The 16056-nt window shown below is 42.9% G+C and overlaps 1 protein-coding gene across 1 annotated transcript in view; it reads right to left on the reverse strand.

Moving 5' to 3' along the window:
- The window catches only part of itgav (integrin, alpha V), a 183719-nt gene that overhangs the window by 70427 nt on the left and 97236 nt on the right, over positions 1 to 16056 (reverse strand). The window contains exons 3-8 of the mRNA XM_085985922.1: positions 14298 to 14389; positions 7081 to 7195; positions 3553 to 3614; positions 2737 to 2782; positions 2260 to 2385; positions 1406 to 1450 (exon numbers count right to left, since the gene is read on the reverse strand). Of these exons, the coding sequence (XP_085842048.1) occupies positions 1406 to 1450; positions 2260 to 2385; positions 2737 to 2782; positions 3553 to 3614; positions 7081 to 7195; positions 14298 to 14389 (486 nt within the window). The remainder of the gene's footprint in view (positions 1 to 1405; positions 1451 to 2259; positions 2386 to 2736; positions 2783 to 3552; positions 3615 to 7080; positions 7196 to 14297; positions 14390 to 16056) is intronic.

Below are 16056 nucleotides of genomic sequence, written 5' to 3' on the forward strand. Positions count from 1 at the left end.
TACTAACTAACAGCACACAAGGGTAGCCACTTGGGTGTTATATCCAACATTCATGTAAAGTTTCTGTTAATGTGCTGTCAAACATTGAAACCTTTATTTTCAACACTTTGCATTCTTGGACAGATTTGTGTGCACCTTTGGAAGTGGCTTAGTGAGTTACAGTGAATGGTCAGACATAACTGTACCCAGCCCCCCTCCCCCTGCAATGGTGGTGAGTGTGAAAGGAATGGCTTGGACATTGTAGGGATGCTTTATGGTGTTGGTGTGGGGTGGTGCCAACTTGGTGCATCATGTGGCAGCCAGGGTATATAGCATCAAGTGAAATAAATCTGGCCATGGTGAGGCCATCCCTGGCAGCAATGTGCTCGGGTGCTGATGCCCTCGGTCCTGTGCAGCATCAGGTGATTGCGGAGAAGGTTGGTGTTGTTGTTGGTGTTGCTGGTGTGCCTGGTGCTGCTGGTGTTGGGGCTGATCGTGGTCGGATTCTCAGGACCAATGTGAGACAATATAAAGGGCACCTATGTTGATAGAATAGATAGCAGGTGAAGTACAGATGACAGAAGTATTCTGTCAATGATGAGAGAGTTCTTCCAATGAGGTGAGACTGGATAGAGAGTGGAAAGTGGAAAGCCTGCAAAATCTGTGCTGGAAATGGACTGAGAAACAGCTTGTGGCTGAGGAAAGTGAAGATCTGTCAGGTGGGAGCTTTTACTGTACATTTGAAGCTGTCAAGGAATCAGTTGGAGCAATGACCACTGAACACCTGCCTCAGGTTGACAGCCGTGGTCCCCGAACAGCGTTAAACAGAAGTTAGTGAAAAGCTAAGTTATAAAGGCCCGTTAATGATCTGTGAACAAGGCAATAATGGTCCCGACCCACTGTCAAAAGAAAAACACTTTCCCACCTGAACCACCACCGACCATGTCCGCTGACCCCCCACAAAATTCCGGCCTGAGTGCTGGCAGATCACTCAACAAAAAGAGGTGTCACAGCAAGCCCAATGCTTCCATCAACTTACATCCATACAAATACATCTTCCAGCAGGGATCATTGGATACCAATCAGGAGCAGAGAACTAGCTAGTTTGACCCATGGACACAGAAGCCAATTGCAATGCACTTACTGCTGTTCTGGTAAAGAGAGCCCAATTTTGTCCTCATCATGCAATCTCGGGGGACAGCAATCAGGAACAAAAACTTGGACCAATTTTCTCCTCCCTAGTAGAGGGTCATGGGGATCAGTTACGTTTCCCTTACTGCTGATTAGGTAACTCAGTACAGTTGGATCGAACCTGGGATCTTCCTGATTGTAAGGTCAGGGCAATTACAGAATGTTGTGACCCTTTAGGGCAATGGGTTGCCACTTCCCCGCTGTCTTTAAATAGCCACACAGAATCTTTGCTTACCTTCCACTGAATCGTTGTTAAAATTTCCAACAGCAACTGAATAGCCTAATAAGTAGAAGAAATTTCAATGTTTAGAAAACTGGTCAAAATTGATGTTTTGAACGGTCATAAATATACAGCCTCTGATACAGAAACATCTGTCAGCTGACAAAATTAATGTCTGCACAATTAGTATCTGGCCTTGGCCTATTTTGAGTCCTCTGGATAACTAGGCTTCAAATATATGAGAGTTACTGTAAAGGATATTTACTACAGAAACATTCCAAATCTATCAACTGTACTTTTAATGAGAGCAAACATTTAAAATCACAGTTTGAAATAACTGTTACAAATTTTAACTACAGAAGAAAAACAATTAGTCCAAGCAAAGATGATAATTTCAGAAGAGACACTTAAAGGCCATCATTTTACAACTCCTAATCATCAGATTTCAGGCGAAAAGTTGACTTACTTAAAAACATAGAAGTATTATTTCTACTATTCGGTACATACTCTGAAGAAATATAGAGGCTTCTTAAAATAAGCATATCCTTAAATGTACCTCTGGAACTCAAAGTTATATTTTATAATTTGACACAATGCAATCTTAACTTGAAATCCTGCTGACTTCAATACTATTCCTAGAAAAGGTACAAGAACAGATGCAATACTGCACTTTCTGTCTGTCCTTGTAAAATGTACTCAACAGCTACCAATTCTAATGAACTCTCAATAGATGAACAATAAACTTGTTTTTGGTTAGGTATTCAGATTAAAATTATTTTAAAAAGGTACAAATAGTTTAATAAACTCATGCGTCAGGTTCAGTTACATTTGTTCCAGAAGAACTATGTGAAAAGTAAGGCCCTACTTACCAAGGTAGCTATCATCGAACGCAGCATTAGCCCCACGAGTTGAAACTTGATTTGGAAATTGTGTGATAAACAGTGAAGAATTGTACATCGTCACAATGTCTTGTATTTCATCAGAGATTAACTGGCCTGTGGAATTACACAGTAGATTTTACTAGTGAAAAAATATTTAATGTATAAATGCTTCAATGTTCTACATAGAGCTTTAAAAGAGCTATAAAATCTAGTTTACCACCCATCATTACAATAATTAAAGACATGTTGATATGTACAATATTATTTGAGCACAAATATTTTTTCCTCCTGACTTTTGAAAGTCAGATTAGTATATTGAAGTCATGGCAAAAAAAATAAAAAAATTTAAGCAACAACACAAAACAGATGAGATCAATAGTAAATGGCCAAGGACAGCAATTCTTTTAGGTCTACAACTAGTAAATGCACAATCCTTTATTATAACAAAGTAGTATTTTTTTTTACCTTGCCAGTAAAAACTGCCAGGTCCCCCAAGAACCACTCTACCAGCCTGCAATTCATAAAGGGACAAATACACAGTAAAAACCATATTTCTAAACAGTTATTATCATGTGGCATTGTACAATGTCATCAATACACTCTTTTCAGGGCACACGTCATACTGTCTGACGCAGCAGGCATTTTTATCTTTATAAATGGGGTTTCAAGCTTACAGAAGAAGGATAATGCAGTGATTAATATTGTCAATATAAATCTGTAATCAAAATTTAATTTAACAGGACGCTCAAATGGCTTAGTGAATAAACGTACTACAATGCATGGTAATGAGCCTTATAGATTAGGAATATCCCAAGTGCAATCCTTGGAATATACAGTGTTAGCTGACCTGAACATGAAATCTAAATTTGCTTGGAGATAAAACAAGATGGTAGACAATGCAATGAAATCATTGACAAGCTCTGTAATGACTGTACAAAGCTACCTTGGTTATTCTAGCTTGAAAAGTTTACACAGGCAAAACAAATGATAAATGTGGGCATAGGAAACACAAAAAGTGCTGCAACAGGAAGTCAAATGATCCCGATAGGAAGTCTATGCAGACACAACCTTTTTAATAAGACATATGCCCAGACAGACCATTTAAAAAAACATGAGTATGTCACGCCTCACTTTTATGCAATGTGATTGAGTGGCAAAGATTGTTCACACTAGTGCGCATGAGCCACCTATGTTGACAGGTCAGAAGTACACCGCATTTATTGGACTTCAAATCAGATTTACCAAAATGCATTAAAAGTAAAAAGCACATTCTGTTCCTACCGTTGTAAAGTCAATGCTGAAACCTCCCTGACAAAATCCTTGGCCATCAGCCTCAGTTTTGGCTTAAAAAAAAGGAAAAGAAAAATAAGGCACAAGTTATCATTGAGATAATGCTTTTAAAAAGATTTCCACGGTACTGACATTAGTTTCTCTTTGAGAGGGCAGGGTAACATGAACAGGAAAATATGACCTTCTGGGTGGATTTGGGTTGAGTGGGAAGTTAAAATGTAAAATATTTCAAATCCAAACCCAATCCACCTCAAACCTGCCTATCTCTGCTTTTAATGAAGACAGGACGAGGGGCGGTCAACCAATCCACTCTCAGGAGGTGGGTCGGTCGTTGAACCCATTTAAAGGCGGCTGCGTGCCTCCATTTTAACAAGGTTTCTATTTTTAACACACTGGTTGGATTTCCTGGGTAAAAGGAGATGAGAAGAGCTGGATCCATAAGGTAAGTCCCTTTACAGCGCTGCTTGTGGACCATGAGGAGCAGAGTGTTTCCTCCAGGCCCAACAAGCTAACCCTTTAAACCACCAATCCCCAATAATACAGATCCCCGCCCCGCCCATCTCCCCCAGGCCCCCATGCGGTCTACCCTCACGATCACCGACCCCCACGATCACCGGCCCCACCCACCCCCACCAACTCTACGATGTCTCCACTCCCCCCACCCCCACAACTCCACGATGTCTCCGATCCCCCACTACCGCCCCACCCAAGCAATCTCTCTCCCCCCGCCACCACTAAACCTAGCCTTTCCCACTGGACAGGCAGGCAGACAGCCAGCCTGTCAATCAGGCTGGCTATCAGGCGGGAAACCTGGCAAAAAAAATCCAAACACGCCCTAGTGTTAAAACTCCAGGGCTTCTGGGTTTCCCGACCATAACTCCGAGATCGCGCCTCGGTAGAGTCTTGAGACTGGAGCACAAAAAAAAAAAATCTAGGCTGACAACTCCAGTGCAATACTGAGGCAGTGCTGAACTGAAAAGAAGTGCCGTCTTTCAGATGAGATGTTAAACTGAGGCCTCATCTGCTCTCTCAGGTAGACGTAAAAGCGTTATATAAATGCAAGTCTTTCCTTTTTTGTTAAATATCAGGGCCACGGTTCCTGGCCTCAGCTACAGTTTGACAAATCAGAGTAGAGGCTCAGTTGTTTGCCAGCAGGAAAGAAAAAGGTAGGCTGCACTCATGCCCCTCCTCATTGTCAGCTCATCAGAAAGACTGTTAAATGCAAGTTACCTGAAAGAGGGGAAATCTGGTGCTGCAGAATCTCTATATGAATGGATGTTGCTGCTACACTCAAAAAATAGTACAGTATGGAACACTTCCAATAAGCCCAACATCATCTGTTAGCACTTAAAGGAAACTGCACCACGTAGTCTATCAAATCATTTTGTTAAGGACTCAACTTTCAATTGTGAAGACCCTATTCACATGGGGATCAGATGAGAAAACTACTGTTACATGGGAATGAAAGCAGGGAATTTGACCCTCAGTGACCAGCAATTGCAACTATAGCTGAACATTTTATCTTGAAACCATCACAACACTTTATGAAAAACCAGTTGCAAAGAATTCTCAGTAATTTTGGCAGCTTACTTGTTTTTCCATAGACTTTGATTGGGGATATTTTTAAAGCAAACACTGACATCATTATTAGGAATGATCTGGCTCTAATAAACTATTATGCCCCAAAATATAAGCAAGCTGAATACAAATAGTTAATGATTACTTCTCTACTGGTATTAAATTTGATGTGGAGATGCTGGTGTTGGACTGGGGTGGACAAATGTAGGAAGTCACACAACACCAGGTTATAGTCCAACAGCTTTATTTGAAATCACAAGCCTTCGGAGCGCTGCTCCTCGTCAGGTGAAGTGAAGAGAAACATACAGGCACAGCATATATAGTCAGAGAAAACTGCCAGATGATTACAGGTAATCTTTCTAACTACCCTTTATCACACCTCGGCAGAGAGATAATCACAGCAATCAAAGGTGTGAATGGTGTCCAAACAAGTCAGTCAGGAAAACATTACATCAAAGAACAATGAGGTGGGGTCACAAGGGGTCAAATGTTGCAGATGCTGGGGTCTGTATGAAAAACAGAAAAAAAACCAGCAGGTCTGGCCGCATCTGTGCAGAGAGAACAAGCCAACAATGACTCGAGTCTGGATGACTCTACGTCAGGTGGGGTTACATGTAGCGTGACATGAACCCAAGATCCCGGTTGAGGCCCTCCTCATGAGTGCGGAACTTGGCTATCATAGCAGTTAGAAAGATTACCTGACATAGAGTCATCCAGACTCGAGTCGTTGTTGGCTTGTTCTCTCTGCACAGATGCAGCCGGACCTGCTGTGATTTCCAGCAAAGTTTTTTGTTTTTTTTCTGTTTTTCATACAGACCCCAGCATCTGCAACATTTGACCCCTTGTGACCCCACCTCATTGTTCTTTGATGTAATGTTTTCCTGACTGACCTGTTTGGACACCATTCACACCTTTGATTGCTGTGATTATCTCTCTGCCGAGGTGTGATAAAGGGCAGTTAGAAAGATTACCTGTAATCATCTGGCAGTTTTCTCTGACTATATATGCTGTGCCTGTATGCTTCTCTTCACTTCACCTGACGAAGGAGCAGCGCTCCGAAAGCTTGTGATTTCAAATAAAGCTGTTGGACTATAACCTGGTGTTGTGTGACTTCCGGTATTAAATTTAACTGCTTTGCACAGTCAATTTAAATAACTACTCCAAGCCAGTTCCACTAATGAAGTCATCACAAGATAGACAAGAATGAAATCTACCATTTGGTCCATCCTATCCTGTTCATCCAGAAAAAAGTAGCTTCCCCCACCCCACCCTCCATCACAGCATCGAACTGGTTTTAAATGATTCCAAGGCGACTGCTTTCACTGATCAATCCAGGAGTCCAATCCATGTGTTGATCATTCTTTGTGTGAAGAAAAACTTCTTAGGCCTAAATGCACTTTTTACCAGTTTGAATCTGTCCACCCTTAGAGATATTGAAAATAGTAAATTATGTAGGAACAATAAATATGACAGTAGGATAAAAGAACATAGATGGAAATTTTAGACCCCATGCTATCAGCAGGTGACTTATTAGAAAAATGTATTTGATTTGCTGGTGATTTTCCATCCACTGACATCAATGGGAAATCACAGGCAATGCACTCCTGATTTTCTGATAAGCTGCCCACTGCATGCGAGGCCCCACCAGTGGAGTGGACCTCAGAAAGTTCTACCCCATCAGATTAAACAAGCAACACAATGTTGTTCTTTACTCACCATTTAAAAATATAATTCACAAACACCAGAAATACAGAAATAAATAGGTCAATGTATCTGATCATTCTTTGTAACTGGTTTTAAAAAGGATCCTGTTGGTAACATTAACTTCTCAAGCAGGTTTGATCTTACCAAGGTGATGATCACAAAATGTCAGAGGTGAGCTATTTAATTCTAAAGCAGTATCCATAAAGCTACAGTGAAAAGTTTTCTTCTCAAACTAACCTGATCGGCACGGTGAATACTCCACTATCTTTTCCCCATCTGCAAGGAAGCAGGTCCCCACTGGTTCACGTTCTGTACGTCTAAATGTTCTCCAGTGATAACGGGGAGCGCAAGCCTGGACACACACAAACATTAGTGAAACCAAGGGTACCCCAGCTCCAGATTATCAGCAAGCTAAGTATTTACCAGCTTTTTTTTTTTAAAGCAATACCTGACTTTAGAATCTTGCCTTGAATATTATATGAATAGTAATTATATAAAGGGAAACTGTAGACTGCAGAATACTCCTTACATAGATGATTATCTCAAGGGAGAAGAGAAGGCAGACACTGGGTGGAAGAGAATTAAAAAATACAAAGGCACTGTCAAATAGGTCAGATTTTAAGATGCAGAGAGAGCAAGGCAAGGTGGAGTTGGACTGTAATTTCAGAGGACAAGGGTGTAATGAGTGAAAGATTGGCCTTCAATGGTAATGCAGAGCGGGCAGTGAACAGATAACAATCCAGTCTAAAGAGCAGATAGTGCAGGCTGGGACAAAGTGCTGAAGAAGATTTGCTAGACTTGGGGAGCAAGCTGTTTTGGGATTTGGTAATGAAGAACTTGAAACCGATTTGCTGGGGTACAGAGAGCCAGCGGAGCATAATGATGGGAACAATGGGAATGTAGGGATTTGTGCAGGAGGGGACTCATGCTGCAGAAGGTCTAGATTAGCTGAAGGATAACATTTTAAAAATTGATCCTCAAAGTAACGAAGAGTGTTGATAATAGTTTCATCATCAGTGTGCATCAAGAATGGAAAAAATCAGATTGCTCCAGAGGTGAATGGAAATGGTCTTGACAGTGGACCAGATGTGGGGTTTGCAATATTAAATGTGGAACGCTGCAAGTCTGTGTTTGTATTTATATTCTAATACATCAAATCATATACCAACATAAAAAGCACAATTTCAAGTATGAGTGATAGTATTACAGGGTTTTGCTGCTGCACATGGAGATGCCTCTGCTAGAAGGCAACCCTGAAAAACAAAATGGTTTTAGTTCATTCAGAAAATCTTGAAAGGAGAACTCCTTGGTGCTCCTCATTTTCTTTTTCTGTTGTAACAAAGCATTAGACCAAGCCAATGCAAGAGATTCCAGCAGACCATCTCTGATTACACCTCAAGATCAGGCAGCTCATCAGAGGGAGGGAAGGAAGAAAGGAAAATAAGTACATCCAAGGGCACATGTGCCTCCTAGTGAACAGAACAGAAATGGCATAGTATATGAACAACTTGTCTAGCTTCTTCCCCAGCTGGAAAATGGATGCAGTAGTGTAGTGCCTATGGTACAGGGCTAGCAAACCATAAATAATGGTTGTAATTTTAATTTGGAGCTGGGTAGGGAGCAGGGGGTTGCTGGAAAGTGATCCGGAAACCCGGGAGAATGTTAAATTCGGCAGGGTCTGATTAGCATTTCATAGCACTGATTCCCGTCCGCAGACAGCCGGATGAAGAGGCTAGCTGGCTGTTGGGCGGGTAGGCCTGCGACACCAGGCCGCAGAGAGGCGGGAGGGATAGGGGTTCGGAGGCCGAAGGAGAATCGGGGCCTGGAGAGGTCGGAAGGCCGGAGTGGGGTATTGGAGGCTGCGGGAGGAAGGGGGGGTCAGGAGTCGAGGATCAAAGGCCGGGTCGCGGGGAGGGGGGGGTGAATCGGAGATCGAAGGCCTCGTTTGGAGGGGGAGGAGGAGATTGGAGGCCTCAGGGGGGTAGAAGGCTCAAGGGGCTGTCTAATGGCATTGGGTTGGCGACGCAGGATCACTGGTTCCAGCAGGTAAGTGGAAAGGCACTTAGCTCCTGGATCCAGCAGTCCTCGCCTCCCTTTATCTGGCAGGTTCCCCGAGGCTTGGGACACCCGGCCAGCCGGAGTTAAATTTGTAATGGTGGATCACCATGGAGGCACGGAGCCTCATTATAATATTTTGATGGGTGACCCACCTCCTGGGAGCGGGTTGGCTGCCTGCCCCCTGTCCCACCTACGTTAAAACTGGAAGTGGGTGGGTTAGGGTTGGGATACAGATTTTTAACTCTTTAACCTCCCACCCAACCCCAACCCACCCATTTTTTGGGGCCCATTCAAAATTCCGCACCTGCGCGGTTTTTGATTTAAAAGCTGGTGAGTTGGCTGCATGGAACCTCTGGAGCGCGAACGCGGCTATGCAGCTTAAAGGGAACTTTGGCTAAAACACCCCCCCCCAATGAATTTAAATCCCACAAAGGCAACATGTGAAACTGAATTCAATTACACTGGTAATTTGCGGGATATTACTAGAAAAATAACCACAAAGGTGCTGAATTGAATCTTAATGCCCTCTTGAAGAGGTTAGCAAGCCACACAGCTGTACACAATCACTACAAAGTTCAATAATCAAGAAAAAAGATTGGATAGACCCATCAGCAATGACCATAGGAAATCTTGGACCATTGAATCTTGCAATGTTTTCCTCACCAATATCTGAGGACTGGTGCCCCAGTTGGGAGAACTGTCATACTCACCGTTATATCTATCAGCCAACATCCCAAGCTCCTCCTTTACCATCTCTGGATGTTGCCTGTTCCATCAGGGTCTAATGATGGGGGCACAGTCATGTGGGATGGCTCTGTAAGTCATCACACTGATGCCAGACCACGTGAATTCAGCTTCAGGTCAAACAAGGTCAAATAATCCTCCTGCTGATCACCATCTATCTCAACTAGTTAAACATTACTTGGAGGAAGGACCGAGGGAAACTACTTGTTGGAAGGACCGAGGGAAGCAAGGGCACTGGAATAGCTTGGCTGGGGGACAGCTAGTTCTGGTGAGCAAATGTACAGTGTGCAGCTGGGTTATTGATGGGGGCCATAGTCTTAGTTATGCCCGGAGCAATTCTTAATGTGGTATTAAGTGAATCGAATGGGCTGGGCACTGCCATCAATGGTGGGAACCTCAGCAGTTTTGGTTGAAGAGACACAACACTTCAAACTTATCTCCTGACCTTGGATGCTAGACTCCACCATGGTTGAGGATTGGTACAGGAGAAGCTTAATTGTCCACCACCATTCTTGACCAGATGTGGTAGGGCTGGAGAGCTTTGCTCAGATTTGTTGGCTGTGCAACTGCTTAGCTGCATGTATAGCCTGCTGCTTTTGGTGTTTATTATGCAGGTAGCCCTATGTTAGTTTTACTAGGTTGGTACCTCATTCTAAGGTATGCCTGATGCTGCTCCTGGTATACCCTTCTACACTCATACTGAACCAGGATTGGTCTTCAAGCTCGATAGTGATCAAGGAGTGAATGATGTGCCAAGCCATGAGGTTACAGAATGTGGTAGCATACAATTCTACAGCTGCTGGTGGCCCACAGCACCTCAGATGCCCAGTTTTAGGCTGTTATATCTCTGCTGAGTCTGTTTTAATTAACAGTGTCGCCATACTACTTGATGAGTGACTTCCTCATTGTAGAGAAAATATTTTGTCTTCACAAGGACTGTGCTGTAGTCACTCTAATATTATCATAGGCAGATATGTCTGTGGCACGTAGATTTTTAAGGAAGAGGTCAGGTAGGTTACTCCCATGTGGAGGTTGCATTCTATAGACATTATGTCCTGTCATTAACCCAATAATTGGAAGATTGTTCAGGTATGTCCTAATAACAAAACCCGGGATAAATCACCCCACTGGTCTCCTCCCAATCATTTCCAAGGTAATTAAATCATTAATAATCCCAACAAGCGACACCTACTCACACTATGTTCCATTTCGGTTCTGCCAGATCCACTTTGATTCCAGTCTTGATCCAGAAATGGAAGCAAGAGCTGAATGTTGGAGAGGTAAGCATAGCTGCCTGCAACTTCATGGCATCATTTGACCAAATATGGCACAAAGGAGACCTAGCAAAACTGAGATTGATGCAGGTCAAAGGGAAAGCCTTCAGTGACTAAAGTCATACCTGACACAAAGGAAGGTAGTTGTGACTGTCAGAAGCCAATCATTGCAGCCCCAGGACATTGCTTCAGGAGTTTCTTCAAGAAGCATCTTCAACCCAACCTCTTCACATGCTTCCTAAATGACCTTCCCTCCATCATAAGAATAGGAATCAATCACAGAATCACAGAAACCTCACAGTGCAGATAGAGGCCATTTCGGCCCATCGAGCCTGCACCGACACATATCCCACCCAATCCCCGTAACCCCTGCACCAACACATATCCCACCCTATCCTCATATCCCCACGTATTTAATCCCCCTAACACTAAGGGTCAATTTTTATCATAGCCAATCAACCTAACCCGCACATCTTTGGAGCTGTTCATTCTACAGTTTCAACTCCTCTGATAATGAAACAGCTAATGTCAGCCTACAGCAGGGCCTGGGCAAAATCCAGGCTTGGCCAAATAAGTGGCAAGTAATATTCACGCCACATAAGAACCATCTCCAACAAGAAATAGCTCAACAACCTTCTCATGTCCATCAGCAACACCACCAAAATTGAGTCCCCCACCCCAATCAACATCTTGGGGGGTCATCATCACTGACCAGAAACTTAACAGGCCTAGCTATATCAACACCATGGCTACAAGAGCAAGGCAGAAGCTGGTTGTTCTACACCACCCACCCTGCCCACTGCCCTCTAAAGCCTCTCCACCATTTGCAAGGTTCAAGTAAGTACTATGATGGAATATTCAATAGCCAATTACAAAGGTGGAATGTCTTTACACAGAGAGTGGTGCAAATGTGGAACTCACTGCCACATGGAGTGGGTGAAGCAGATGGTAGAGGATTGTGTGGAGTATAAACACTGGCACAAAACAGAATGGCCTGACGTTATGTAATTCTATGTCTGCATAGATGCAGCCACAACAACATTCAAGCAGCTTAACACCATCTAAGACAGAGCAGCACCATTACCACTGGACCCAAAATCCACTCCCTCCATTACCAGTGCACTGCAGTTGCAGTATGTACTATCTAGATGATGCACTTCAGCACCTCATCAAGCTTACTCCGATAGCACCTCCCTTTCCTATGATCTCTACCACCAAGAAGAACAAGAGCAGAAAAGCCATTAGAACACCATCATCTCCAAGTCACAAACCATCCTGACTTGCACATATATCATGATTCCTTCATCATCGCTGGATCAGTATCCTAGAAGTTCCTCCATAATACTATCATTGGAGCACCATTACGACAAGGACTGCAGCATGTCAAGGTAGCCGCTCACTACCATTTTCTCAGGGCAGCTAGAGATGGAGCATAAATGCGGCCGTGCCAGAATCGTCCACATCCCACAAAAGCACACACACTGATGGCTTTTTTTTTTTATTCGTTTATGGGATCAGGGCGTCGCTGGCAATGCCAGCATTTATTGCCCATCCCTAGTTGCCCTTGAGAAGGTGGTGGTGAGCCGCCTTCTTGAACCGCTGCAGTCCGTGTGGTGATGGTACTCCCACAGTGCTGTTAGGTAGGGATCTCCAGGATATTGACCCAGTGACGATGAAGGATCAGCGATATACTTCGAAGTCAGGATGGTGACTTGGAGGTGGTGGTGCTCCCATGCGCCTGCTGCCCTTGTCCTTCTAGGTGGAAGAGGTCGCGGGTTTGGGAGGTGCTGCCGAAGAAGCCTTGGCAAGTTGCTGCAGTGCATCTTGTAGATGGTACACACTGCAGCCATAGTATGCTGGTGGTGGAGGGAGTGAATGTTTAAGGTGGTGGATGGGATGCCAATCAAGCGGGCTACTTTGTCATGGATGGTGTCGAGCTTCTTGAGTGTTGTTGGAGCTACACTCATCCAGGCAAGTGGAGAGTATTCCATCACATTCCTTACTTCTGCCTTGTAGATGGTGGAAAGGCTTTGGGGGGTCAGGAGGTGAGACGCTCGCCACAGAATACCTAGCCTCTGACCTGCTCTTGTTGCCACAGTATTTATATGGCTGGTCCAGTTAAGTTTCTGGTTAATGGTGACCCCACCAGGATCTTGACAGTGGGGGATTTGGCGATGGTAATGCCATTGAATGTCAAGGGAAGGTGGTTAGACTCTCGCTTGTTGGAGATAGTCATTGCTTGGCACTTCTGTGGCGCGAATGTTACCTGCCACTTGTCAGCCCAAGCCTGAACATCGTCCAGGTCTTGTTGCATGCGGGCATAGACTGCTTCATTATCTGTGGATTTGCAAATGGCGCTGAACACTGTGCAGTCATCAGCAAACATCCCTATTTCTGACCTTATGTTGGAGGGAAGGTCATTGATGAAGCAGTTGAAGATGGTTTTCTGGTTAAGGAAGTGAAAAGTTGAGTTATACAGACCAGAAAGATCCCAAGATCAATCCATGGGTCTCTGCTGATTAACTGATCTCAGCTAGAACAGCAGTAAGTGAGTGGAAAATAAAACCAGGATTCCCTTTGATGATTGCTCCAGCGACCCATGTTGGCAGAGCATATGTGTGGGCAATGAATGAGAATGTAACTGTGAATGGTTGCAAATCCCCCTTCCTTCTCTGCTAATATGGTTGAATACTATTGCTCTCGTCTAGGTTCCTACTCCTGCTCCTATCTTCTATGTTTCTATTAGGACAGAGATGAGGAGGAATTTCTTCACCCAGAGAGTGGTGAACCTGTGGAATTCTCTACCAAAGAAGGCAGTAGAGGCCAATTCATTAAATATATTCAAGAAGGAGTTGGATATATTTCTTAAGGCTAGGGGGATCAAGGGATATGGAGAGAAGGCAGGAACAGGGTACTGAATTTGGACGATCAGTCATGATCTCATTGAATGGCGGAGCAGGCTCGAGGGGCCGAATGGCTTACTCCTGCTCCTATCTTCTATGTTTCTAATAACACCTTATAGGCATCAGAGAGTGCCTGCCACCCGCAGAACCATACCCCAGAAGTGAGGCAAAGCCTTTAAGGAGAGGAGTGAGGAAAAAAAATATTGGATAAAGGGGGGAAGTTTTTTCTTTAAAATCACTCTTTGGAATAATTCTTAATTTCCAATAATCTTTAAATACATTAAACATAGGGTTTGATGTGATTCATAAATTATCAGATGCCACTGCAATCCTGAGGTTTAACAGCGTCACTTGCCACAAATATTATTTGACTAAAATGTAACTAATTCAAGAACAGCAGTTAAGCAATGGTTAAGTAATTTCAGATGCACGTAAACACTGAATGACCACACGATCGGATGAATGCATTACTCACCAGAATTTTGTCACCCTGAGTTCTCAGGGATGCTCCAAACCACTGGTAGGATTTAAATTCCATCAGATCATTCTCATTTAGAAATCTGTTACCTGAAAGAACATTTTAAAAAGTCATTAAAGTACTTTTAAGTGACAGCAAAACTCAAAACTGCCTCAATGGTTATGAACTTTACAGATATCCCAGATGGGTAACATCATATCCAGGGATGGAAGATCTTTAATTCTTTCAAAATTACCAGGCCACATTTGCTACTAGTAAGTTACACTCCAGGAGATCTGCATTTCACAACACAGCACCCATGCTAAATGACTGCTGCTATTTTAAGCACTCAGCACAGGGAAGTACTGTCCAAACACAGTAAAACAGTTCAGGCCAGTTCAAGCCCATTCTCATTTCCCCATAAAATGGGCACAAATGGTCTCATGGTCTCTTGGCCCAAAATAAATAATTTAACAGCATTTATTTTAGGCCAAGGTTAGTGTGGAAACACAAAGCCTAGCTTTCTCAATGTAGTCATAAAAGCCCCACGGAGCCGAAACCTTTTCAATGTATTTCAAATAAAATGGTGTAGCAATAATCTTGCTATGCCAGTATTAAATTTTGATGATTTACTTGGCTCTATAGTGAGAAAAAGCAAATACATGCATTGCCATAACAAATGAATTTTAACATTGTAAAATAAAATATGCAATCTATATTAATTAGTAAAAATACATCAACTCCCATACAACAGTTTGCTTTTTAGGATTTAGCCAATCAGCCAGCTTCATCAGTTTTTAATACTAATAAATTCTGTCACACAATGAAATGATTAAGGCTAGTTTGTGTCAACTACAGTACTCTAATCCAAACATCTCTTGTAATCTGCATAAAAGCACTGCTTTGTCTCAGCGTCTTATATGAATGATACGATCCTATAGATCTTAACAGTTGACGTTGCAATGGAAGATACAAGGCCAAATGCCAAAACTAAATATATATCAGTTACACAGTTACAATAGCTGACTTGAAAAGTTTGTTACAAATAGCATAATCCCAAGGTTCAGTAAACATTTTAAATCAGGGTCATTGGGATTCTATTATTGTATGTTCAGTGGGGATCTACACACAAATCAATGCTACTGCTCAACTGCCTTGAGCAACTATGTCATTCGGCAATCTAACCTCAATTCACAACTTTCAAATGGCCCCGTCAGAACTTTTTTTAGTTTAACTTTGGCTGCCAAAAACCGACAATGCTTGGCATGAGCTGGTGTCTAAATCATAACACAGTGATGCTTCCTGCTTACCAATGTACCTTAATTAGATGACTATTTTAACCTTCTCCCAACACAAGTTAGCATTCTTGTATAATCCTTGTCTCTGATGATTACTGTAAATGTATTGTAGGTCACTGCATCTATTGGTCAACAGTGCCAGGTCATCACAAAACTGGTCTTTTTGAGGATATTCCAAATTTAGGTTAGTTGCTCATTTCTTATCCCTTTCCTGTTTAGTTTTCCCCCTTCGCTTACCAATTTTCTGCACATCTCTTCTCTGAGTCATCTCTTTGTTGGGATATGGTTCCACAGGTGCCTATAGTCATCCAGTATCTCAACAAAATAACTATTTTCTCATGAGCTATGACAGCGAGTGTTGACCGGCTATTCAATCCGACTTCCACACATGCCCACTTCCCTCAGGGATTGCTGGATAGCAACATGGAGTAGGAACTCTGGCCAATATTGTCTGCAGGTAAGGAAGGGGACACAAACCA

Source organism: Somniosus microcephalus, chromosome 4 (assembly GCF_052327205.1).
Source record: "Somniosus microcephalus isolate GS21.2 chromosome 4, FLI_Smic_1.0, whole genome shotgun sequence".
Taxonomy (NCBI): Eukaryota; Metazoa; Chordata; class Chondrichthyes; order Squaliformes; family Somniosidae; genus Somniosus; species Somniosus microcephalus.